This window comes from Alligator mississippiensis, chromosome 1 (assembly GCF_030867095.1).
Source record: "Alligator mississippiensis isolate rAllMis1 chromosome 1, rAllMis1, whole genome shotgun sequence".
NCBI classification, from domain to species: Eukaryota; Metazoa; Chordata; order Crocodylia; family Alligatoridae; genus Alligator; species Alligator mississippiensis.
In genome coordinates this window covers 442,893,080-442,919,155 of record NC_081824.1, presented here as the reverse complement: position 1 = coordinate 442,919,155, position 26,076 = coordinate 442,893,080, and the positions used below count along the sequence as shown (strand labels likewise).

Genomic DNA, 26,076 nt, shown 5'->3' with positions numbered 1-26,076 from the left:
CCTTCACTGTAGAGCTTTGGTTTAGAATCTTACTTTCTAACTAACTTAAACACCTCTAGTTTTTAATAAAAAAGATATGTATCTTCACAGATAAATCGGCAAATTATTTCCTGATTTGCTGACTATAAATGCTGCTGTCATCTCCAGATATGAGAAGTTACATGCGGAGAAATGTTGGTAGCAAAAAATAAGCACTGAGAGAGTTCAGTAGGTAAAATTGAAGGCCAAACTGAAGGTATTTTAATATTTGCCCACCAATTCAGAACCCCACTTAAGAAAAGAAAACTATGGGAAGTTACTAGCACTTCTCTACCTCTCATATACTGTAAGTCAGTATGTAATATAGGTTTCATAGACATTAGGCCTGGAAGGGACCTCGGAAGATCATCGAATCCAGCCCCCTGCCCAAAGGGCAGGAAGTCAGCTGGGTTCATAGGATCCCAGCAAGATGAGCATCCAGCTTGCTCTTGAAGGTGTTCAATGTAGGCACTTGAACCACCTCCGGTGGCAGGCTGTTCCAGACCTTGGGGGCTCAGACAGTAAAGAAATTCTTCCTTATGTCCAGCCTGAAACAGTCTTGTAGTAGTTTATGACCATTCAACCTAGTCGTCATCCCTTGGGGCGCTCTGGTGAACAAATGTTCCCCCAGATACTGGTGGTCACCCCTGATAAACTTATAGGTAGCCATCAGATCACCCCTGAGCCTGCACTTTTCCAGGCTAAAGAGCCCCAGGGCTCTCAGCCTGTCATCGTAGGGTCTGCTTCCCTGACCTCTGATCATGCGTGTGGCTCTTCTCTGGACTCTCCCAAGCTTCTCCACATCCTTTTTGAATTGTGGAGCCCAAAACTGGACGCAGTACTCCAGCTGCGGCCTCGCTAAGGCCAAGTACAAGGAGAGAATGACGTCCTGGGTTTTGCTTGAGAAGCATCTATGGATGCAAGCCAATGTTTTGGTCGCTTTACTAGCCGCAGCATCGCACTGCAGGCTCATGTTCATAATATAGACTATGAAGAGCTGAGAGAATGAACCATATAAAATATCTTGGACACATAATAGGCCTGTGCAAATAGGGAATTATTCAACTCAGATTCAGCAGATTTGGAGGATGTGATTTGATTCAGAGATTCAGATCACTGTTCCAAATTGATTTGGCCGAATCAACTTTGGAAGATTCGGCAGTGATTCGGAGAGACTCAGAGACTCAGCCATAGACTATAATAGGGAATCACTGAAATACCTATAACTTTGTCATTTTTTGGCTGAGTTGGATAAAAATCGCAGGGATGGTAGCCCCTTCTGAGGGCATGAAGCATGCAAAGGCTCAAGAAGATAGGTGCAGGGGTTTCTGGGAAACTATACCTGAAATGGCTGAAAGCTAAACTTGTGTCATATGTCTGTGTTAAGGCAGATTTGGATGAAAACAGCAGAGATGATAGCCCCTTCTGAGGACATTAGGCCTTTCCAAGTTTCAAGGAGATAGGTGCAGGGGTTTCAGTCCAGGGAAAACACAGCTTTCTTTTTAAGAAGTGTAGTAGAAAAAACCCAAGAACAAATATTAATTGAAAGAAATGGATTGGATAGGGTAAGTAGAGGGATTCTAGTTAGTAAGATATATCCAATCCTTTCCAAGAACAGAAGGTAGCAGGAGACGTACTAGGTAGGAAGCCAAGCCAGTCCAGTACCTTTCAGACTCTGTTGCTCAGGCAGAAACAGCTCACAAAAGGGACAAAAACACTGCAGACAGAGGCTTATATGCTGTTTCTACATCCATCCCTCAGAGCACTGTGATTGGAAGGGGACTCAGGGAAAGATCACAGTCACTGGCCAGCTGCGGATGTCAGTCTTTTCCCCCCTGCTCCCCTTTCCTCTTCTCAGTTTCTGTTCCCGTGAAAGACCACCTCTGAATCAATTCAGAGGCTCCGAATTGATTCAGAGGGTTTTTTTCTTCTCCCGATTCAATTTAGACTTGGTGATTCAGCCTCTGAATCAGGCTGAATCTTCTCCAAATTGAATTGCGGACCAAAACTTTGCACATGCCTAATATATACACGTGTATTGTCACATTAGCAGTTTGGAGAACTGTTGTAACAAAAGAAATTGTTTTCTAGAAATTTAAGACCCAGTTTTATTCTCCATCAGAAAGTGCTCTCTTTGTCCACTTTGCAGTGTGGTCTCAAATATAGGCTATATTTTCTTGTCTTCATCATTTTTTCTCAGGGAATCATTTATATACAATTCATAGACAGAAAGTGGAGCAAGGAGGCATCTTAAAAACAACCTGGTTCAGAGAAGCATGAGCTTTCGTAGGCAGCAGCCTACTTCATCAGACTCTGTCTAGTCCTAGCCTCTGACAAAGTAGGTTGCTGCCAACAAAAGCTCATATCTCTCTGAACCAGTTAATTTCTAAGGTGTCAGTCTACCCTACTTTCTGCCTGTTTTCAAACAGGGTTAACCACCTCTATGCAATTGATATAATGGGGGGAGGAACTGGGGGTGAGGAACATTGAGCTTTCAGGGCCTTTGTTGCAAAGACAAGTTAATTTTTGAATGGGTTATTGAACTGGAACATAAATATCTTGTCCTTTCTTGGATTGGGAGATTGATATGATGTTTACAGAATATTTAATGATCTTTTATTTTGTGTTTATTTACAGGGTATCTTTACACAGTCAACAAAATCTGATGACAGTCTCCAACCTAGGAGTTATTTTTGGTCCAACTCTGATGCGAGCACAGGAAGAAACTGTGGCTGCTATGATGAACATTAAGTTTCAGAATATTGTTGTTGAAATTCTTATAGAGCATTATGAAAAGGTAGAGCAATATCCGACATCTTTTACTTGAAAATATTTTTGCAATATGAGTGAAGTTAACACACTACAGGATCTCTTTTTCATTGCCTCATCAGATGAGTCTGAAAAAGAAAATGATTTGCTGTACATGGTTCTGCACATGAGTACAGGAGCTGCCCAGAATCTTGCTGGAGAATGTAGTCAGTTCTCTGGGTTGGAAGAAAGAACATGTCTTTGCCTTCACTTCCCCATGCAATATCTAGTTTATTGCGTTATATTAAGGGGTATTTTCAGATAAAAAAAATCCTTCTTTGAGTGATTTCATGGCTTACTCTCTTGATTTCATGTGCCCAAAGTCAGATTGATTTTCGCCAGCATAGTCTTTTGGGGCATGTCTGCGTGACAGAGGTCTCATGCCCCACCTGAGGACACACAGGACTGTGAGTGGACCCAACTATCCCTCGTTTTCTTCTTACCCATGATAGCTTTAGGTCTCACTGAAGTATGGATTAATATAACAATTAGTGCATTTACAAATCACGCAGAGGCTCTGATAACAGCATGAACTGAAGTAGGCCCCAGTGAATACAAAATTAGGCATACCATATGCTTCCACAAAAGTTTTGAGAAAGTAACTAATTAATTTGGAGCCTCCAAAACCAACAGATAGGGAGTAAATTGATAAAACCAGTCCAGAACACCAACACAAGGATCAGAGTCACCTGCCTAATAGGTGTCTACATTTGGTGGGAAGGTTGTAGGAAGTAGGATGTGGATGATCCCACTTAAATATGTTTTAATAATTGGTTAGAACTAGTTTTGATCAATGTATGAAAAGAGGCCTGGGAATGCTTAATACTTTACACTGGCCTTAGGGGTTAAGTTCATGCCTGCATCATGCCTGCAAATGATACAGCTAGTACCATGGACCATCTGGTCATGGATACTAGTATCTAGGTTTATTTGTAGTTCAGAGGGTAGGAGAGATTCAGGTCTTCATGGTGGGTCCTCTTTACTTCATATTTCCATAAAAACCACATGACTCTCAGGCATCCTCCCAAGGTTCTGTTCCAAGTTGAACAAGAGTTACTTCTGAACCAAGTACTTATCTCCCACTTAATTATCCCAAGCCCCATTAAACCACAGATAAGTTAAGCTTCATGTACTTTATTATGAAGGTTTAGTAAGGTCATTATATTAATGTAAAAAAACCACCTAGACTGCTTGTAGGCTATGTAGAGAGGATCAGGTAATATCGTATCTGAGGTTATCTAGGGAAGTCTCCAACTACTTCAGAACAGGTGAGCTTTGTTTGAGCCACCTTGCCGCAACAGCACTCATTCCACTAGAGGTGTTAGAAATAAGTCTCGTTTCTGAAACCTATCGAGTGTCTTCATCAAGCTTGGCCCTCACCTTGATCCTCACAAGACACTACTGCTTGACAAAGGCTTCCAGACTAGATTCCCGTGCTCGTGGGGTTGTCATACAGTCATTGTTTATGTGGGACTCCTAGTAATTTGCTTGAAGTCAACAAACTTTAGGTTAGATAAGCATCTAGCTGGGGTCATCTGAACCCAGCACTCTTTCCTGCCTATGTAGGGGGTCAGACGAGATGATCTATTGAGGTCCCTTCCGACCCTAGCATCTATGAATCTATAAAACATGGAACTCATGCAGACAATCACTTGAAACAGAAAGAATGATTATTTACTGTACAGCATTCATAATTTTTTAAGATCTCTTGTCCACGTGGTTTCTATCACCCTCCCTCCTTTATTGCTACTATGGAGGCCTTATCTTCTGGGCATGTGTATTAAGCCTCTTCAACACATGAAGCTAATGGGATCTAATGTGTGATTCACACAATTGTGCCTCCTGCCATGCCACACGGGCAAAACAATGGGGTGAAAATTTCCCCCAGCAGCAACAGCAAACTTCACAGCACACTACAGAACTGCAATTCCCAGAAAACCTTGCACTTCATGACACACACTGCTTGCACCAACTGCTTTCTACTGCTCTGCATGCTGCCTTGTGAGGAAGAGTGAGAGAGGTCTGCCCCAGGTGCATTATTCACATGTTATGCCTCTGTATTTTATAACATTCTTAACAGGTGCAACAGTAAGTGGGAAATGAAAAATATGATTCATTCGTAGTATGTTTTTTTGTTTTGGCATACAGATATTTCACACTGCACCGGACCCCAATATTCCTCTTCCCCAGCCTCAGTCCCGTTCAGGTTCCAGAAGGTCAAGAGCTATATGTCTCTCCACAGGCACACGCAAGCCTAAAGGAAGATATACCCCATGTTTGGCAGACCCCGATAGTAAGTTTATCCGTTCTTATAGATAACAACCTCTCCATCCCTGTTCTTTAGGTCTCAGTGTTGGTAATTAGTAAGCAATGCAATTGTTGGTTCAAACATACTGAATGCTTATTTGTAGCAAATCCACAGTGTTCAGCTCCATCTTCTGTTTTTATTTTGTCTGTCTTTGCCCATTTGTCTACCTATGTAACTATAGTTTGTGCCCTTTGACTTTGCCTCTGGTCTCTGTTACTGTAGTGTTTTGGATTAGCTATTATGCCAGTGGTGTCAGAGGACTCTCTACTTTCAGTAAGGATCAGTATGGACAAATTCTAACTTGACAAATTCTAACTAAGCATTTCTTTACCTGACAAAATCTAACTAAGGGTTTATCAAGGGTTAATTACGGTCTGTCTATATTCTTTTTTATATTTATTCCTAGGTCCCAATCATCATCTATTATCCCTTAAGAATTTTAAGATTCATTATTTCACTTTAGAGCAGTCTCAAACTCTTTTATATTTTCACTTTCTTTCTGTACTGTCTATTTAAAATCATATCATTCATATGTTTCATTTCCCCATAGCGTTGAAGTATTCCTCAATTTTCTGTAATACAGTTTCATAGTCAGTTTCCTCTGCCTCAGTTAACTGAAAATACTGAAACCATCAAGTGTTTCAAAACCAGCTATTAGCAGCAATATGTCTGCCTTTTGTCTGTCTGTCTTTTGTGCTGGTGCATGTTGTTTCCAGATACAGTGAAGAACTATTAAACCGGTACCAGTTGTTCTCTGGATACTTTCAATTCCAATGATGCTATAAAGTCCTCTGTTCTTCCACTGGGGATACTTGTGTGGTATATTTTTCTCCAACTACCATGCTTTACTCAGAAATCACTGAGGGCTCCTACAGACATGCTGGGAGCCTGCTCCGATGTGCTGGTTGAAATAAAACACATGCAGTGAGCTTTAGTTCAAAGCGCTGAAAAAATGGTGGTGGGGTGCTCTGAACTAAAGCTCACTGACATGGGACTTGTGGGGACACTAATACCTGTGATGTATGGGTGCTTTTAATTAGCGCAGCTCGCTGATTAAAGCACCTGACACTGTGTCCCAGAGCATCTTAACAGTACATTTCCTGACCCCAGGTAATCCAGAATTCCCAGTCTTTGAGTGTTATAAAGTAAGTAGGCAAAAAATGTACATTCTTAGCACATTCCTTTACACCTTTCACTTTTTATGGCAGTATTATGAAATCTCCTTGACAAGCTGCAAGACGTAAAAACTAAATTTGAAATCAGTATCATGGTGTGGAGCTGTTAACAGTTTAGTAAATATATTCAGCCTTCACTGGGCATGTCTACACTTGTACATTTACAGTAACTGAACTTACTGCACAGTATGGGCACACATCTGCACATGCACACCTGTACTGCACAGTAAATATGGCAACTTATACTGACTTGAGTGTAAATTTGATACCTGCATCAAGCAGGTATCATATTTACATCCAATCAATTACTGCACAGTAATGTAGCTGTAGACATCTTACTGAACAGTAACACTGTTTGTGTGGACTGACTTGGGACTAACTCTAGTCCCAAGTCAGTTCACACACAGCATTAATGTGCCTTCAAGCCTGCATATATAGATGTTGGCCTATTCCCACTTCTTGCATAGTAGTTTACTGCGCAGTAAATTTAAGTTAGCATAAATACATGTGTAGACATGCCCACTGAGTAGAAAAGAAATTCTCTCTCTCATAATGGCAATACTAAAAAATAAAAAAATGACCTTGATTTGGATGATAACTTAAAGAGAATCGGGGAGCAAACCAGCAAGGGCTGCTAGACAGGCTAAATCTATGCCTGTGGCCTAACTACTTATTTATTGTAAAAGGTTGTGACTGCATGGTCTCCTGAAGTACTTACATGAAGCTTCCTAGAAACTTTGTGACAGCACAGTCAATGTAAGAGTAAAGTTCTGAATTCAGCTGGTTAGACCATGAAGTTTGGTGGATTGGGGAGGGCAGTTAACAGATTAAGTATTGGCAATCTGGTGTTAGGCCAGGTTGTAAAAGAAAAAATAGATCTTCTCCCTCAGGAACTGTACTTTCAACAGTCATCATATCTAATTAATATCTTCCAAGCAATTTGGACTGGTACCAGAATGTCCAGAAAAAAGGGAATTAAGCTAACTAATAAGCATAATAGCCCTCAATAGTTCCTATCATGGCAAAGGTGCCTGGACTACCATAAAGTATGAAAAGGGGGGATCTAGTCAGATGAAAATGGAGGTGCCAGCAAAGAGAGACAGCTACAGAAGGCCAGCACTGAAGGTCCCCAGTGGAGATGGATAATCTCTGGTGTTTTTGTGGGTATAACTAATAGACTTGTCTATATTTAGGTGGGTTAGGCTGTGGGCAGACAATACATTTGTAGCACTACATACAACCTTGTTGTGCTACAAAAGTCAAGGAAACAGACGTGCACGTTCCCTGTAGCACTGCAAAAATGATGGAAGCACTGCACAAGTGTTCCTGTACGAATGTTCTTGAACATTACAGGAACTTCCCTGCAATGTTATGTTTTGCATGTATTGTTTGTATAGTGCATCTTAGCACTACAGGGGGTTTCTCAGCATCCCGTAAAGCTCCTCCCTCCTCTCACTCCAGTCCATAGAGGGGTAAGGAGAGCTGGATAGACACTGAGCCATAGGCCTAGGTGAGTGCAGGCTGCCCATTTCCCCCACCTCAGGACTGGGTTATCAGTGAATGTGGGACTGGGACCAGGTAGTAGTGGCCTTGATGGCATATTGGGAACAGGACAGAGACCATGCAATTAATTCCATCTGCACAAAAAAGCCGTATAATGGTTCTGAAGTCTTGACTCAAGTGTACTTTTTATTGGTGAAGTAAAATGCTGTATTATCTCATTTCCAAACTTAAAGATCATTTTAAGAGCAAAAGTAGTGAACCACGTATTTCATTTACTATATTACAGCTTGTAGAGTACATTTTAAATCATGTGGAGGTGAGATTGAGATAAGTGTACCACAGAGTACTTTATAACACTGGATACCACAAGTGGCTCCTCAAAGGGCAATTATACAGACTTTTCTCTGTGGCCACAGGGGACAAAAAGGACAAGGAATAACAGTCTTAAATTGCAAAAATGGAAATTGTTTCAACACAAGGAAGATTTTTTTTCATTATGGGCATGGTTTAACATTGGAACAGACTACCCAGAAAGGGTGTAAAATCCTCCATCCTCTGAAGATTATAAATATTATAAAGGTGTACACTTGATGGTTTAGATGGAGTTGTTCTTGTCCTTAGCAGAGGGTTGGACCAAGTGATCTGCTGATGTCTCTTCCAGCTCTATTTTAATATGATTTTAAGTGGCAAAGTAAATGTATGGGTAAATAGCTGCTTGGAAAGGATTTATTTAAATCATATGAAAGAAAAATACCGATTATTAGGACGACTTTCACTGGGATGATACATTCGTTGGAGAGTCAGGGACCAAAATAACTGAGGAAATTGGGGATGTGTTCAAAGAATTGGGAGGCTGCAAAAAGGGTATTATAATAGGGGTGAAAATGCCAGAGCATAGCATGAGTCATGCTCTCAGAAATTTCCTCCCATTTTAAGACTGAGGCTAGAAGAAAAGCTAGATAGGATTAATGTTCTGGGGAATCAGAGAGTGAACAGAAGAACTGAGAGAGAGGAGTACTCACTGGTAGTGGTAGCTGGGGGGAAAGAGGCAGTACTTCACTTATTATTTAATTCTTTTGGGGTCCAAACGTAAAGGAAGAAGGAACATTTTCTGCTATCTACAAGTGAAGAAAATGTTGGACGGATGGCTGATGCCAAGTATTTATCTGCACCAGATGCAGCAGCAGAGTTTGGCAGGTGCCCTTAGAAAATCAGAACATGTATTTGTTCACATTCAAAACTGCTTCTGGGAGACTCTGTTTCCTCAGAATGCCATTGGGTTGTGTTCAGCAGCCAAGTTATTTTGCCAGAAAATAGAATGGATTTTTGATGAAGGTATTAAGAGCTATATAATGAAGGTATTAAGAGCTATGTAATGACATTTTGGTTGGGAAACAGTAGACAACCATGGCAAGAGTCTTTCAGTAGTACTAAAAAGAGGTGAAGCTAAATAAATAAAAATATAAATCTCTCCACTATTCATCCTCCTTCTCTCCCTGCCCCACCCAGCCTGTCTCTCACCCACTGACTCCTCAGTTTACATCTTCACTGATTGCCTGTCTTGTATACATACCAGACCAGCCTCTGGCTTCTTTACTTTTCATTCCATCCAAGAAGAGCACACACCAACTGCAGAAACTTCCTCAGCCTGATAAAAGGTTTTTAAACCTGAAAGCTTGCTTAAATTTTGTTTTCCAACTATTTAAGTTGGTCTAATAAAAAATATCAGATTCACCCAAAGAACCTTGTCTGCTTGTGTCCTTAGACCAACATGGCTACAACCTACACCCCTATTAATTTCATGAAACATTCCTGAAAGAAAAATTAACCCAGCAAGGCACACAAATAAATCATAATAAGGTTGCAATTGTTACTAATATGCTGGTCCCACCACAATGGAAAAGACAACCTAGAATAGTTCATTAATGTAGACAGACAAGGTTCTTTGGGTAAATCTGATATCTTTTATTAGACCAACTCAAATAGTTGGAAAAAATTCTTTTTTGCAATCTTTCAAGTACAAGCACCCTTCGTCAGGCTGAGGAAGCGTATGCAGTTGGTCTGTGCTCTTTCTGGATGGAATGAATAGTAAAGAAGCCAGAGGCTGGTATGCATGCAAGAAAGCCAGTCAGTGACAAGGTAAATTAAGAAGTCAGAGATTAGTGGGTGAGAGACAGGTTGGTGGGGAGCGGGGAATTAATGTAGGTCATATAAATAGTGGAGAGGTACCTGGGGAGTCAGATGTTAGGCAAGTTATAATATGTCATAAATCCAGTGTATGTATTTATTAGTCCAATGTATGGATTTTTTTAGTCCCAAAAATCATGGGCTAAATATATATCTATATTTAGTCCATGATTTTTTGTATTCAGTAGGTTGATGAAGTAAAGTCCATAGGGTTGTCTGTGAAAGGTGTTTTGTAAATTCCCTTTGAGGATTAGAACTGAGAGATTGGAGAGAGATTCTCATTCATGTAGAATCATTTGAGCTTAGTTTTGCTCTTCAGACAAAGAACCTGGGTTACAGAGAACCACCTAAGGACATTTGACACAATTGCAGAGTAGCAGGATCCGTAGATAAATTCTCATTTCATGCAGTTTTAAGAACAACCTGTCTGATGTTAGACATAGGAACATAGGGAAGGGGCCTCTTGAGTAATCAAGTCTAGTCCTCTGCTATTGCAAGACACCACATTAGAGAATCCTGTTAATTGATTGATAAAGCTCCATCTTTCATTCATTAGGGGGTTTGCCCCATTATTCTGATTGAAGAGGTCTTTCAGATGGTTTGAAACCATCTTTGAATTTCCAGGCTACATTTTTTCATGGAGAGTTTACACTAATTTGTTCTTGTGTCTACATTGTCCTTTAGCATAAATTGCTGTTCTCCCACCCATGAATCTTAGCCCAATGTGTGTTCATGCCTGCTTTCATGAAGGCATTAGTACTTCCCTTTCTGTACTGGAAATATTGCACCTGATAGATCATAGAGATTGTGGTTTGCTTTTATTACTTGCATGATACCAGCTCAGTCATAATCATCCTGAGAGAAACTAATACACCTATATTTATTTATTTATCTTTCCCCTTCTATTCAGTCACCTACAAATAATGAGCTCTTAGGATTTAGCAAAGATTCTTTTTATCAATCCCAAAATGTGTGTCTTTGCATTTATATTGTTCAGTTTCATCCTGTTTTTATTACTCCAGTCCACAAGGACATTCAGTTCCTTCTGAAACATGCCCTGATTAACAGTGCCTTCTAACTATGGGCATATCCACATCACTGTGGCAGCATACTGCAGCCTCAAGGACACCCTACCCACCAGCTTCCTCTTCCATGCTCCAAACCTGGAAATGCACCAAAAAAACTGCTCTGGGATCACCTGTGAGCCAAGACTTCTGTTTCTAGCATTGTTAAGAGTGGCTACCATCAACAACCCCAAAGTAGGCTCACCAACATATCTGTGATTTCTAATATGAGAGGGGGATCAAGACAGTTAACAAGCTTTCTCAATCACCTTACAGCCTGGCCATTTGTGTTGGCACTAGATTTATGACCCAGATATCTTGTGCTGGGCGGACCCAAACTCTCAGACCAACCACAACCTCCCCATTTGATAATAGGCAAATTTTATTGATACACAGAGATAGATAAGAATAATGCAAACAATTCTATATCTATCAGTCCTAGAGCTGTCATCAGGGTCATAGTACATCTGGCCAGTACACGAGATTCATCCCAACTTCAGTTCTGGTCATCCAAGGGTACGCAGTCTCAGTCTGTAGCAAGTCTCAAGTTCTTTAGAGGTTCTCTCTTGAATGTCAGATGTCAGCAGCCTGGAGGTTGAAAGCTGAGTCCCACCCCCACACTCCCTCCTCCAGTGGGATGCGAAAGACAGGCTGGTGGTATTCCCTCTGTCCATGGTGGCCTCTGGCACCCTTTGCTGCTCCGAAATCCCTCCATTTGTATCCTTTTTTCCCTCTGTGATGACTCCTCATCTCTGGGCATCATACTGTCCACATTCTGGACAGTATATTTCTTTGTTTCATAAACCCATCACACACAAACATCCTAATTTGGGCTTTTACCAGTTTCTCCATCTACCAAAACCAGAAATCCCATGGGCTCTGCAGTTTGGCACTGTTAACCTCAGAGTCCCTTATCTCTGTTTGTGTATACTGTTCATGTTATGGAACAGTGTGTTGCATGTCTTCCATTTCCCAGCCTATGTGCCTGCTTGCTGCTTGCCTGTTTCAAGCACAGTGGGCCTTGAAGGAAACTTTGTCACAAACAGGCTTTTAGAAATCAATTAACCCTTGCCATTCCCCTGGACCATTTCTCTAATGCATATCTACAAGCCCATTCCCAAAAGCAAACCACTAAATACCATGTTCTAGCCATCAATGTGGAGGAACAATGCTAAAATTACCACTCCCTCTAAAAAGAGCTAAAACTGTATTGCTTTACTGTTTTCGAGCAGTAATACAACATAATAGTCTCCATTTACTGATTCCGTAGGTTAAATTTAGTTTCCTAGGACTACGTTTGTAGCATGCAATATTTCTTCTATGCTAACCTTTCTGCCCATTCTCACGCATAGGGTGAAAATTCATCCCAACTTCAGTTCTGGTCATTTGAGGTTAGGCAGTCTCAGTCTGTAGCAAGTCTCAAGTCCTTCAGATCCACCAGCTCCAGAAATAAAGAAATTGTCTAAAACCTATTTGGTCCTAATGGAAGAGCTGCAAGTGCAAAGTAGCTGGCAGTCTGTCTAATCCTTCATAATCTGTTTAGTTCACTTGTGTTTCTTGCACAATTGTAGCCATTTGAGTCAGGGGCTGTATGACAAATGGGGAAAATTATGAGGGATGTAATATATAAAAAGTCTTTAAAGTTCAAACTAAAACAGGGTAAAAAGAGTTGGTGTTATGAAATAGAGACCTAAAGACTTTGGTATAACTCCCGAGTCATATGCATTGCCACAGTAGTCTATAGTTGGGATGAAAGCCATCCCAGGAGTACCTGACTGCATCCTTCCATGTAAAAGGGTTATACAACAACTGCCCAACTGAAATGCAAATTAACAAAATACCATTCTGTCTTTAGAAAAGCTATCTGTAAAAATACATGGACTAATGATTTTGGTGATGGCCAAAACTCCAGGGGCTACTGATGGCCCTGGGAAAATGTACACCTCTAGAAATCAACACACACCCAGTGTTTCTTTTCTACATGTCCCTTCTCTTCCCCAGGTGACTCATACAGCAGCAGTCCAGACAGTACACCCATGGGCAGCATAGAGTCGCTCTCTTCTCACTCCTCAGAACAAAACAGCACCACAAAATCTGCATCATCCCAGCCCAGAGAAAAGTCGGGAGGAATTCCATGGATTGCATCCCCCCCTTCTTCCAATGGGCAGAAGAGCTCAGGTCTTTGGACCACAAGTCCAGAATCTTCCTCTAAGGAGGATGCAACAAAAACAGATGTGGAGTCAGACTGCCAAAGTGTAGCTTCTGTCACTGGTCCAGAGAATATGTCTCCACCAATAGATCTGACCAAAAAGGGACCTTATGGTCTGACCGGGTTGAAAAGATCTGCAGCTTCTTCCCTCAGGTCAATTCCTTCAGCTGAAGGTAAGTCCTCTGTGTTTCTTGAAGTTGTTCTAGCAGGATATTTGGTGCAGTGCACCCAGGAAAAAAAAAGAAGTGCATCAGAAGGCTACAGGGGTGTAGGCTGTCAGAAGACTACTATGTTTTGAAATGTTTCTGTATACTCTACTGTTTTTTGATAGATGTTTTTTAAGATTCCTCTCTCTTGCACCTTTTTATAGCTTAAAAAGCGTCAACAGAGTCTATACAGTTTGGAGCAACACTTATCCTACCACCCTCTCCCACCCAAAGATGCTTTTTTTTACAAGTAGAACCCAAGCTTTGAAAAGCGTGTTTGATTTTATTGAGATATTATAACCAAATGTTATTTTAGACAAGTTGAAATTATTAATTACCAAACCCTTTTAAATTTAAACAATGAAGAAATCATCTATGGATGCTCAAAACTGAAGAAAGTTTCCTTTTGTAGCATTTGACTGTCACATTTTTGTTATAAGTGTTTAAAACAGACACAATCCATTCAACACAGCATAATAATGTTAAATATTTCTCAAAATTTCAGTATCTTTATTTTCTATGCTGGTGGTACGATGCTTCCACTTGATAAACTGCCTTTTCTCTCAGTACATACTGTCCCTATTTTATTCTTCAAAAAAATCCTTCTTTGTTCTGTATTTATAGGTTTTAATAAGAGCTCAATGTGCTTTAATGTTCTATGCACTCCGGTCATTTTCTTTAGGTAACAAAAGCTTCAGTGGATCTGTACAGAGCTTATCCTCAATAGATGCAAAAGATACACCAAAAGCTCCACCTAACCCTGAGCTGCCACCAAAAATGTGTAGGAGATTAAGACTAGATACTGCATCAAGTAATGGCTATCAGAGGCCAGGATCAGTGTAAGTCATCCAGATTTGATGGAAATAGATTTTTTACAGTGTTGTACAACTGGAATGATAGATGAAGTATCTGTGAACATTATTTGAATATTTATGCATACATGAATTATTCATCCAGTTTCATAAACTTCCCAAACTGGGCAAATGGAATCTGGCTCAAAGCCTATTGAAGTAAGTGGAAAGACTCCTATGTACTTCACTGGGCATTGGAGCCTGGAAGGAGGAGGTAAACAGTTTGACTATTATTTGCCCACTCTAATCATTCTTATCATTGCCTCTTCTGTAGTTTATTATTTTAAGAGCCAGCAGGGCCATTGACTACACTGGCAGCTTATCAAGAAATAAAGTGATGTGGTTCATCATGTCTCGCATTTCTGAATCAGAACTTAAAGTAAGAGATAAAAACACCCTTCTCTGAAACTGCTCTATACTGTTGCCTTACATGATTACAGTTAAATCCTTTGTTTTGGCAAAGTAGGGTTAGTTTTCTTGTGATTAAATACATTACAAAATATAAATTGATATTTACTTATGACTTGACTTTCAGAAGTCACGCTGGGTATCACAAAGACCTCCAAAAACATTGTGCACACTCCAATTCAAACTTACCACACACTGTTAAATTGGAAAAGGTATCATTATGTTTTTTCACGGGTTGATAAGCCAAGCATACACAAGCTGGCTGATTAGCCCAACATCCCAGCATGTCAGTGACAGAACTGAGAGTAAACCCCAGAAATGTTGATGCCCTTTCCCCCTTTATTAGACCCCAAATGTTGCTCATTTCAGATATATTTAGTGACAGACCATCAGTATGAATTATGAATTATAGGAACGTGTCTTGTTTGTGTTGTTTTTAGCCACTATTTACAGGTGTATTGATTTGGCAAGGCCCTTCAGCAGGTGCGCCAACTGGAAGTCATTGAAAACTACCCAGGTGCTTAAAGTTTGGCATGTTTTTAAGACTGGATGAAATGTGGCCAAGATTCAACATGGGACTTACTTTTTCCTAACACTTTTCTTGTGGATAAAAAGAACTGCATCTGTTTAAAAATCAAGTAAACAGTTCGTAAAATAAAATAACCCTTCCTGGCTTGTGCAACTATTTAGGCCAAAATTGAAATCATGCTGTACATTTAATTAAAAGGACAAGTTTAACTTGCTGCTTAACTTCATTTTCAGAGTGGCTGCAAGAGCCCAGATGTTTGAAAGTGCCAGTTCACTTAAACAAGCTTCTTCAGGACGGTAAGTGCCCAGCATCTTTAATTTTAGTTAAAGCGTAAGGAGGGCTGATTACAAACAGTGAAAAAGAGGAAGGGGAAGCAATATCCCCTGCTATGCAAACATTTTGCAGTTTATCAAGTTTATTCTTCCTGCAATGATCTCACACATATAAACAGCTTGGCTATTGATTCTCCGTCCTGTATACTATGACAGTTAGAGAGAGGAAGTCCTGGAGAGTAAACTGCCTTGGTAACTGCCTAAATTTATTAAAGTTAGTTTTGCATAAGCCTAATAAGGGTTCTCTCTCCTTCCCACCACATCTTCCTTTAGTGTCTGTCTGGGGAAAAACTATGATCTTCTATCTTCCCTTCAGCGTCTTATAGATTTACTGGGAGTAAAGTTGATTTCATCTTGACACTTTATTTCCACTAGAGCAGACACTGCACTAGTAAACATTCCTCTCACACTGTTGTCTCAACTCTTCCTTTCATTCTGCTTTATTTTTCCTTTCCACATCCCATTTCTTTGTGGCCTATTTCCCAGGAAAGGAGTTAGTAAGCATACCTTGAATAAGTAGTTTTGGATCAAAAACCAGGAGGTCTCAGGCACTGTCTTTATATAATGCAGAAGGCAATCTAGTTACAAATGATGCAGCGAAGGCTGAAGTACTTAATACCTTTTTCATTTCAGTCTTTACCTAGGGACAGCTACCAGCTGGTGAGTGCAGTTGACAGCTAAGATAGGGAAGGAGACAAACAGCCTAGAGTATAGAAGAACAGGTTAGAGGTAAATGCTTTCAAGTTGGTAGGCCCAGATGAAATGCATCCTATGGTACTGAAGGAATTGGCTGAGGTATGTTCAGAACTATTGGCTGTCCTCTGAGAATTCATTGAAGTCAGTTGAGGTCCCAGATGATTGGAAAAGGAAAAATAGTACCCGTCTTTAAGAAAGGAGATCCAGGGCATTTCAGCTTGGTAAACACTTGGCTGGGATGGTTTAGTCAGGGATGATCCTGACTTGAGCAGAGGGCTGAACTAGATGACACAGTGAGATCATTTTAGCTGTCCTTTCCTAGAATTCTAAAAGATGCTTTCAGTCCCACTTCTGTCATGATTTGAGAGAAATCAGCCTGTCTTCAATGGCACAGTTAAGAAGCAAAGACTTACTTACTTACAAAACTAAAAACATCATTTAAAGGCAAACAAATGCATAGGAAAGATGTCTCCCTCCTTCCTACCCTTTCAGTACCCTTACATTGTAAGGTAAGAGGCTAGAAGGGTGGGAGACAAGGACATGTACAGCCTTAACATAATGGAAACCTACTCCCAATTGAGCTGCCAAGCAATAGAGAACTACTACAGTAACATGCAATGCCGATATATGCTGGAACCAGGCAGATAGAAAGATGCAGGGAGCATAATGTCCTTGTCTGACTGCTGACTGCCTATCAGTAAAAGACTGGTCCTAGCTCAGGAGAAAGCTGATCACTTTGAGATGCCAAAACCCGACAGTAGTCCTGTAAGGGAGAAAGGAGTGAAAACAGGCAGCAGCATGCCTGAGGCCCATGTAGCACAAACCAGAGCAAAGAGAAAAGTAATGAGACGGGAGAGAAGGGAGCAAGCTACTGACCTGGGAAGGATGAGGTGGGTGAGGAAGTGAAAAGATGCCCTGGTCCAGGTCCCACTTAGCTTTAATATATCCTATTCCCATATTGTTCCATCTCCATGAGTCCCTGCTCTTTCTCCCCATTTTGTATTACCGCCCCCCACCTTATTAGCTCCTAAGTCTGTTGTTCCCTCAAAGCCTGCACTTACATTTATAAAGCATGTGAGAAGTAAGGATATGACAAAGAAAAAATATAGTTGTACTGTTTCATAATGGGGATGGAGAGCAGATAAGAAGCAACAAAGCAGAAAAGGCTGGCAAGCTTAATAGCTCTTGTACTCCAGCCCTTATAAGAAGCAGAATAATGATAACAAGGAACAGGCAAAAAGAGAAGCAAGAAAGGTAGTTGAGTTGTTTCTTTCAGTGCTGCTTGCTTCAACCTGGACCCTGCAATTGGGATTAATTTGGAACTAGTTCTTGCTTACCTTGCAATGTACTATGCACATGAAGGCTGAATTGTGCCTTGGTAGTGTCCCTTTATCCTGTTAAATGCAACATGTTTTGCCATGCAACATAATTTTTTGATCTCTGCATACATAGTAACCTACTGGAGAGGGTATGTGATTTCATTAAAAATACAAATATATTTGCAATATTAACAAAGAAAGGGAGAAAACGCATTAACCCTTGTGCAGGAGCTACATCATTAGAAGAATTGTAAGCTGTGACTTTGCCTTGCCTTCACCCTTGTTCATCTATCCATTTGTGCATTTCTGGACTGCCTGTCACTTGGTGTCTGAGCTGAGTTAGAGCTAGCTTTTGTAATTTAGTGCTGTTAGAACATACAGGTAAGGATAGCAGCATCACAATATCCCTGTGCATTCTGCTCTCGATACAGCTGGAACACAGTGTGCAATTCTAAGACATCTATATTTCAAGTAAAACTGCTCTAAGCATATTGCACCATGAGGCTTCATGCATACAAGATAACACAGGAATCTGTAGTTGTATAGGCTCATATACAAAACTTTCAGTGTATGTCATTGCTGGACTAGGATTAATCAAGGGTAGATCAGCCTCCATGCCCTTTCTATTCATAAGGAAGCAATTGTCAGCTCCTAGACTATTGCACTGGCAGCACAGTTTTGGTACAAGGTGAGCAGCCCTCAGTGGTGCAACAGCAGGTTAGGGACTGTTTTAAAAAGCTGGATATATACAAGTCCATAGAGCCCCAGATGCAATGCATCTCAGAGTGCTGAGGGAGTTGACTGATGCAATTGGAGAGCTACTGGCCATTATCTTTGAAAACTCATAGTGTTTGGACAAGGTCACAGATGATTGGAAAAGGGCAAATACAGTGTACAGTTTTAAGGAAGAAGGAGGATCAAAGGAATTAGACCAGTCAGTCTCACCTCAGTCCCCAGAAAAATCATGGACCCGGTCCTCAAGGAATCCATTTCTAAGCACTTGGAGGAAAAGAAGATGATTAGGAACAGTCAGCATAGCTTCACCCTGGGGAAGTCCTGCTGGAACAAGTGGATTGCCTTCTATAATGAGATAACTGGATCTGTGGATGTGGGGAAAGCAGTAGATGTGATATACCTTGACTTTGGCAAGGCTTTTGATATGGTTTCCCACAGCATTCTTGAAAGCAAGCATGGGTTTAAAGAATGGACTGTAAGCCGGATAGAAATCTGGCTGGATCGTCAGGCTCAACAGGTAGTGTTCAATAACTCAATGTCTAATTGGCAGCCAGTCTCAAGTGGAGTGCCCCCGGGATTGGTCCTGGAGTTAGTTTTGTTCAATATCTTCATTAATGATCTGAAAGATGGGATAGATTGCACCCTAAGCAAGTTCCTGGATGACACCAAGCTGAGGGGAGTAGTGGATACACTCGAGGGTAGGGCTAGGATTCAGGGTAACCAAGACAAATTGGAGGATTAGGCCAAAAGAAATATCTTGAGGTTCAACAAGGACAAGTGCAAAGTCCTGCACTTAGGATGGTAGAATCCCATGCACTGCTACAGGCTTGGGACCAACTGGCTAAGCAGCAGCTCTGGGGAAAAGAACCCAGAATTACAGTGGATAATAGGTTAGATATGAGTCAACTGTGTGCCCTTCTTGCCAAGAAGGCTAACAGCATACTGGGTTGCATTAGGAGGAACATTGCCAGCAGATTGAGGGAAGTAATTATTCCACTCTATTCAGCACTGAAGAGGGCTCATCTGGAGTACTGTGTCCAGTTTTGGGCCCCCCACTACAGAAAGGATGTAGACATGTTGGAGAGAGTCCAGCCAGCAGAGGGCAACAAAAATGGTTCAGGACCTGGGGCACATGTCTTGAAGAGAGGCTGAGGGAACTGATCTTATTTCCGGAAGAAAAGACTGAGGGGGGATTTGATAGCAGTCTTCAGTGACCTAAATGGTGGTTCCAAAGAGGATGGAGCTCATGTGAACATGCATGTTCTCAGTGGTGGTAGATGACAGAACAAGAAGCAATGGTCTCAAGTTGCAGCAAGGGAAGTTTAGATTGGACATTAGGAAAAACTTTCTCACTAGGAGGGTTATGAAGCACTGGAACAGGTTACCAAGAGAGGTGGTGGAATCTCCATCCTTGGAGGTTTTTAAGACCCAGCTCAACAAAGCTCTGGCTGTGATGATCTAGTTGGGGCTGGTCCTGCTTTGAGCAGCAGGTTGGACTAGATGACCTCCTGAGGTCCCTTCCAACCCCAATTTTCTATGTTTGGACCGAGGTCTGAGCCTATGCTTCTCATAGGCCAGCAGCATCCCTCAGCTAGTAACTACTTTTGCCAACTGCTGGTCTTGGCTGCAGCAGAACTGACAGAGTTGAGAGGAAAGTTGGTCTTCCTTTATTAATAACCTGAATCACAAATGTCCTTGGCTTTCAAATTTTTAACTATTTCTTCCTTACTCAGAATCAAATCCTAAATACATCCCTTCACTCCTATTTGCTGGCTCTCTCACCTGAAATGGTAGGTTGCTGCCCATACAGCCCATGAGGTTACAAAACCACCTTTGTGATTTTGGAGCACAAGTCCCACTGACTTTTTTCATTTTTTTATCTCATATGAGTGTTGCCTCCTCTGTTATCACCCTGACTATTGATCTGATCATACACCATTCCTAACAACAGCTTTTCCACCCCTTCTTTCTGACTTTATTTACAGCTTGACCCTACTTGCATACCACTCTGTTGCTCCCTTCCTTTCTCCTAAATTAAGCCCTTTTGTTATCTGGTTTTAAGGATAGGCTACTAATCTGCCTGAGCACCCAGCTACCAACCTGTCCATCTATTCCCATGGTGCACAGTAAGACTAAACCTGTGTTACTGTTGCCCAAGACTCGGAGGGAATTGAGGCACCATTGTGATAGGTGGTATACAATTCACAAGGACTTGGTCCCTGCCCCAAAGACCTTTTGATCTGAAACAAAGTTTTCCTGCTCTCTAGCTTTCTGTTGCATGGGGCCTCAAAGTGGAATCCCTGGGGTGGAGTGCTCAGCAGAGAGGATGTCAGATTTACGTGAGAAAGAGATAAGCTGGAGAATGGGCTAGCAGGAAGGACCATGCTGTACAGGTTCACAATCTGAATTCTAGAATGAGATCTGATAGATGATAAGGAAGAGTGTGAAGGATCTGAATTTCCTTTAGACACCGTACCTTGCCATATAATTAAATACCCTCTTCCACTCTCATTTCTGTACGCTCTTGTGCATTTCCTTATGTATCAGGAATCTGTTTCCTTATCTAATGCAGTGGGTTTCCCTTTTTTCTTCTTCAGTTTCCACATTACAGTACACCTTTTCTCAGAGCCTTCTAAAAATGAGTCCTCCCTGCAGGAAAGTGTTAACTAATCATTCATCTGCAAGATTCATGCTAATTTTGTCCAGTTACAGCTTGTTCCTTTTTTTCATTGTTTATCATTGTATATCAGGCTCATAGACCATGGATGTGATCTTCAGGCCTGTGTATAAAGTGCCTACTATACCTTTGGCATTTATACAGTATCCATAATAATTTATGGTCTGATATGATGTGGATAGTCCACCCAAATGTTTTGCTATCTGGCATAAATTCACTATTAAGGATTGAGACAAAATGTAAAACTAGGCCTTAAAATTGAGAGTCCAATGTATTCTACACCAGGTTATCCATTAGTCAAGTGAAGGAAAGAATGTGCTATTAAGAGAAGTGGTGCCATTACCTGACTCTTATATGCCCCAAGCAGAACGAGTATCACACACTTTTCTTTAAAAGAATATTAGGATCATCTTAAGAGACCCACAGTGGATGACTGTGCTATTTTCACACTCTTCTACTGGCAGCATTGGTTGACAAAAAGCATTAGCACCATAAAAGAAAATGTCTGTCATCATACACAATAAGAAAACCTCCACTAGAAAAGCTTTTTTCTACTGCTACCTTCTGCAGCTGAGCAAAAGTATTGAAGGAAACCATGTCTTATAAATCACAAGAGGAGAATAAGGGGAAATAACTAGAAGACTGAAAATTTGCCAGAAAACTGTAGGAAAATATTCTTAGATTCGATCTGTCACTGTACTATTACACACGTGATTTTGTTTGTACATGACATTGACTGGTAAAATGATTCTATACATGGACAACAGCAAAAAACTCTTAAGGTAATGAGGAGATTATTTGTAAAAAAATTCATAAGTCAACCTGGAAGCACACCTGCTTGTATCTTAGCATGTTTGCATATTTATGCAGCCTCAGCCATCTAACAGATTGTATATTCCAATGTCTAAAACCCTTCTAGGAAGGAACAAAACTAAGGCCCAAAGCTCTGGGGCTTTTGTGCATATATTGGTGTGTGTGTCAGGGGGCAGGGGTATATGAAGTTTTATTTTTTAGGCAAACATTCTCAGTTCATCTCTGATCAGAAGCTGAAATTGGAATATCTTGTTGACCACAAGGGAAGCAGGAAAAAGTTTGGGGCTTATTTTACTCATCTTTGTAAAATTCTTGGCCTCTTGACTCTAGAATGGACTTTAGGTGCCTAAATGGCACCTTAACTGAAATTTAGACGCTTACTTCAAAATAAGCGATCCACAAAGGACTTGGACCCTGCCCCAAAGACCTTTTGATCTGAAACAAAAGGTTCCCCAGTTACCTGCCACAGTTGCCTTTGCTTTTCCTAGAAAACTTACTTAGTTGTCTGAAGTTCACCAACTGTGCGTATGAAAGCCTTGTGCAATATTAAGTGCACAAATCCTCTGGGTTCACTATATATACATATAAAGAGAGTGAGATGCTTTTATATAAAAATCAGCAGTACCTGTGGAGCCTTTGGCATTACATTAGCCTCAGTGACCAACAATGAATTACAAAAATGTCCAAAATTATTTTTATTACAAGAAAAAAATGAATCACAGGCAATAAATGAAAGCTTTTAAAGAAAACATTACAAATCATAGTACATGTACATTATGTTGCTCCTCAGTGGCAGATAAACTGGAAACAAGCTTCACTTTCCCTGAGAACTCCTTATGTTCTGAGTCTGCAAAAGGGAAACAAAAAAGAAAAAGAAAAAAACCCAGCTACTCCTGGACACCTCTACTCTGTTTCAGGTCTTAATGCTCAGTCCTTGTCATTTCTGCCTGAAACTCTGCCTTATGGAGAAGGCACCACCCTCTTAATGGGCTATTAATGGGCCCTCCTCTGGGGCCTCTGAATGGATCCAACATATTTGTATTAGATTTATTTTTTCCCAGCAGGTGCTGAGAGCAAGACACACATTTCTCTGTTTGAGAAAAAATATATTAAAATTACCATCAACCTCTTTCAGATCCTGGGGTGCTGGGCACTTTTGTTACCCTACTGCCAACAGGAGGCAGAGCTCACCCAACCCTGATGAATCAGTGTTTTCAGTAGGACAGTCTGCTTTAGTCAACCAGACCTTGCTTCTCTTCACAGGCTTCTCACAGAACAATCCCCTCTGGGCCCAGCTGCCATACGCTTTCACACCTGGTTGCTACAGTGGTGTTTGTTCCCCTCAACCTCAGTGGTATACGCAACATGGCCACCAGCCACCACCATTTCCCTACCCTATGTCCAAGGTGGACATATTTTGAGAAGTTCCCTCCTACAGTACAAAGGAGTTACACATGCTCAGAAGAGACACCATCTTGGCCAAGCTTGAACATTTAAGCACATAAAACCCATGGGAGGCCATTTGGGATTTATGAGCTAGACATCCCTGTGCCTACAACCCCTGGCAGACCTGATCTGGTAGTCATGCTCAAAGATTGCTGAACACACACTGATGAAAGCACTTACTGTCATTTTCATTGGAGAATACAGACAAACCACTTTCTCCTACCTCCCAGGATTATTCCCAGGGCATGGGCTAGACTGGATCAAGGTCACCTCCACCCTTTCTGCTCAAGTTGAGCCACTGTGCAGAGAGAAATGCAAATTCTTTGTGGCCAGAGGGAGAGCAAGGGAGCAGGACCAGGTTCCAGTCCTTGCTCAGGGGATGACTTATGCATTTTATATTAAGGAGTTGTCAGACACAGAGCAGGGACTGGAACCCAGGGCTCCCTACCTCCCAGAGGAATCTTCTTTGCTAGAAACAAGAGGCTGAGCTATCTGAAACAGCTTGCTGTCCTCCTTACTATGTCCACTGTCACCACAAAAAAGACGTGTTCAAGATTTTCAGTGTGACTTGCACTGGTGACTGTCCAAAAAGGCCTGATAAGAAAATTCTGAAAATCAGGGCTTTCTAAGGTATTTCAGGTAGGATACCACTAAGCTGAAGTACTCAAAATCATCCAGTGCACTAAATGCTCTCCTAGAAACAGTGTGGGTGAAACTAGACTAAAGCTATGCACTAGCATGAACAGTCACAGGACAGAGACATAAATACATGTAGGAGAATTCTTTTCACAACACTCCACCATTCATTTTCGGACCTCACTATACTCACGCTCAAGGGAAATTAACAAAATACCTTTAAAAAGTGAGCCTGGGAACAAACTACCTAGCTGGAGACTAAGAACTAAGGACTGAACACTGTTAATTGGCTTATGGCATTCCTTCTCCAGATAATCTTTCTTCATACTACAGGTGATAATGTTCTTCTTCCCTTTTGAAAGACCTTGATCTTCCACTAATCAAGCTATCCTTTGTTCTGTGACTTGTCTGTCTGCTACCCTTGGGAATTTCTCTCTTCCCCAGTTGCAGAGTGCTGTGGACTGTTTTTAATCTTTGCTGTACCTGCATCTTCCTCAGACCTGAAGAAAAAGTCTGTTCCAACTATGCAGTTGGTCCAAAAAAAGAGCTATCACACACACAAATCATCCCCTCTCTCATCTTCTCAGGATCATCACAGCTACAACTTCACTCAAAAACTACAAAATCCCCTGCTGAAAATCTAGACTTTTAGGCTAAGTCCAAATGTTCAAGAAGCCTGAGGCAGAAGCACTCTTAAGTATAGCGCTTTACTCAAAGCACTCTAGACCAGAAGTTGCCAACCACCGGGCCGCGGCCCAGTACCAGGCCGCAGCAGGTTGGCTGCCAGATCATGGGATGAGCCCCCCACTCAGACCCCTGTCTGTCCGCCCGGGTGAGCAGGGCAGCACCGGGAAGCTTTCTGTTGTAAAAGCTGTGCGGTAGAGCAGCCCCGGGAAGGAGGCAGCTAGCTTCACAATGCCCCATTCTGCTCCCACCAGGCTGCAGCATAAAAAAGGTTGGGAACCACTGCTCTAGACCAGGTCAGGACAGAACCGAACACGTGTGCTGTTTGGGGTGTGGGTGCAGGGCAGGAGTGTGCCTGCACAAGCTGCAGCCAGCAACCTGGGGGCACTCGCACATACCTCCCAGGAGGCTGTGGGAGCAGCGAAGCAGCCTATCATCCCTGAGTGGCTAGTGGGTCCCCTCTCCCCAGCCCCACTTACACACCAGCTAGCTGCTGTCAGCACCAGCAGCTGGGTGGGGAATGAGGGAGAGGAAATGGAGCCTCTCTGCCCCATAGGTGCAGCTTGACCCCCAACCAAGACCCATGTCCGCAAGCTTGAAGAGGAGGGAGGGAATCTGTACGGCAGAGAGGCTCCATTTCCCCAGGCTCCTGGATGCAGCCTAGGGAAATGAATCATCTGCCACGTGGACCTGGCCCATGTAACTGCCAGGAGACAGACCCCAGGCTCCTTCCCCCATAGCCCCCCTGGCCAGGTTGCAGCATACTGCAACCCGGCTAGGGTAGCTGCTGAGAGAGAGAGACTCTGGACTCCTTTCCCCGCAGCCCTCCTGCCTAGGCTGCAGTGTGCCACAGAGCTGAGGCAGATGTTGGAACAGAAACCCGCCTCTCCTCTTTGGAGCTTGCATGCAGCATTGGTATCGGGGGCTGTCACTGACTTAGTTCAGTGACAGCTGAGAGGATGGGGCTAGCCTGCCATGACGCTCGGGCAGAGCACAGATCTGCCCTAGGCCGGAGAGCAGCCCTACGCAACAACACCTGGGATGATGGCAATCATGCTCTAAGTAAATCCCTTGATGGGATTTAGCACAGAAGTTCGATAAAGCACTCTAACAGAAAGGACCCTCTCACTTCAGTCCCTGGAAAAATTATGGAGCAGATTCTCAAGGAATCCAAGAAAGTGATTGGAAACAGTCAGCAGGGATTCACCAAGGGCAAGTCATGCCTGACCAACCAGAGTCCAGAGGAGAGCCACATACATGATCAGAGGGCAGGAGAATAAGCCTTATGAAGAGAGGCTGAGAGCCATGGGACTCTTCAGCTCAGTGGTGACCTGGTGGCTACCTATAAGTACATCAGGGGTGTGTATCAGGATCTGGGGGAATGTCTGTTCACCAGAGTGCCCCAAGGGATGACAACAGTCACAAACTCCTCCAAGACCATTTTAGGCTGGACATAAGGAAAAACGTCTTTA

The 26,076-nt window shown here is 42.0% G+C and overlaps 1 protein-coding gene across 6 annotated transcripts in view; it reads left to right on the top strand.

Moving 5' to 3' along the window:
* ARHGAP42 (Rho GTPase activating protein 42) overlaps window positions 1-26,076 on the top strand; it is a 338,856-nt gene that overhangs the window by 297,358 nt on the left and 15,422 nt on the right. For all 6 annotated transcript variants that reach the window (XM_019482041.2, XM_006274137.4, XM_019482040.2 and 3 more), the window contains 5 exons: window positions 2,656-2,815; window positions 4,975-5,119; window positions 13,065-13,445; window positions 14,161-14,317; window positions 15,500-15,562. In XM_019482041.2, the coding sequence (XP_019337586.1) occupies window positions 2,656-2,815; window positions 4,975-5,119; window positions 13,065-13,445; window positions 14,161-14,317; window positions 15,500-15,562 (906 nt within the window). The remainder of the gene's footprint in view (window positions 1-2,655; window positions 2,816-4,974; window positions 5,120-13,064; window positions 13,446-14,160; window positions 14,318-15,499; window positions 15,563-26,076) is intronic.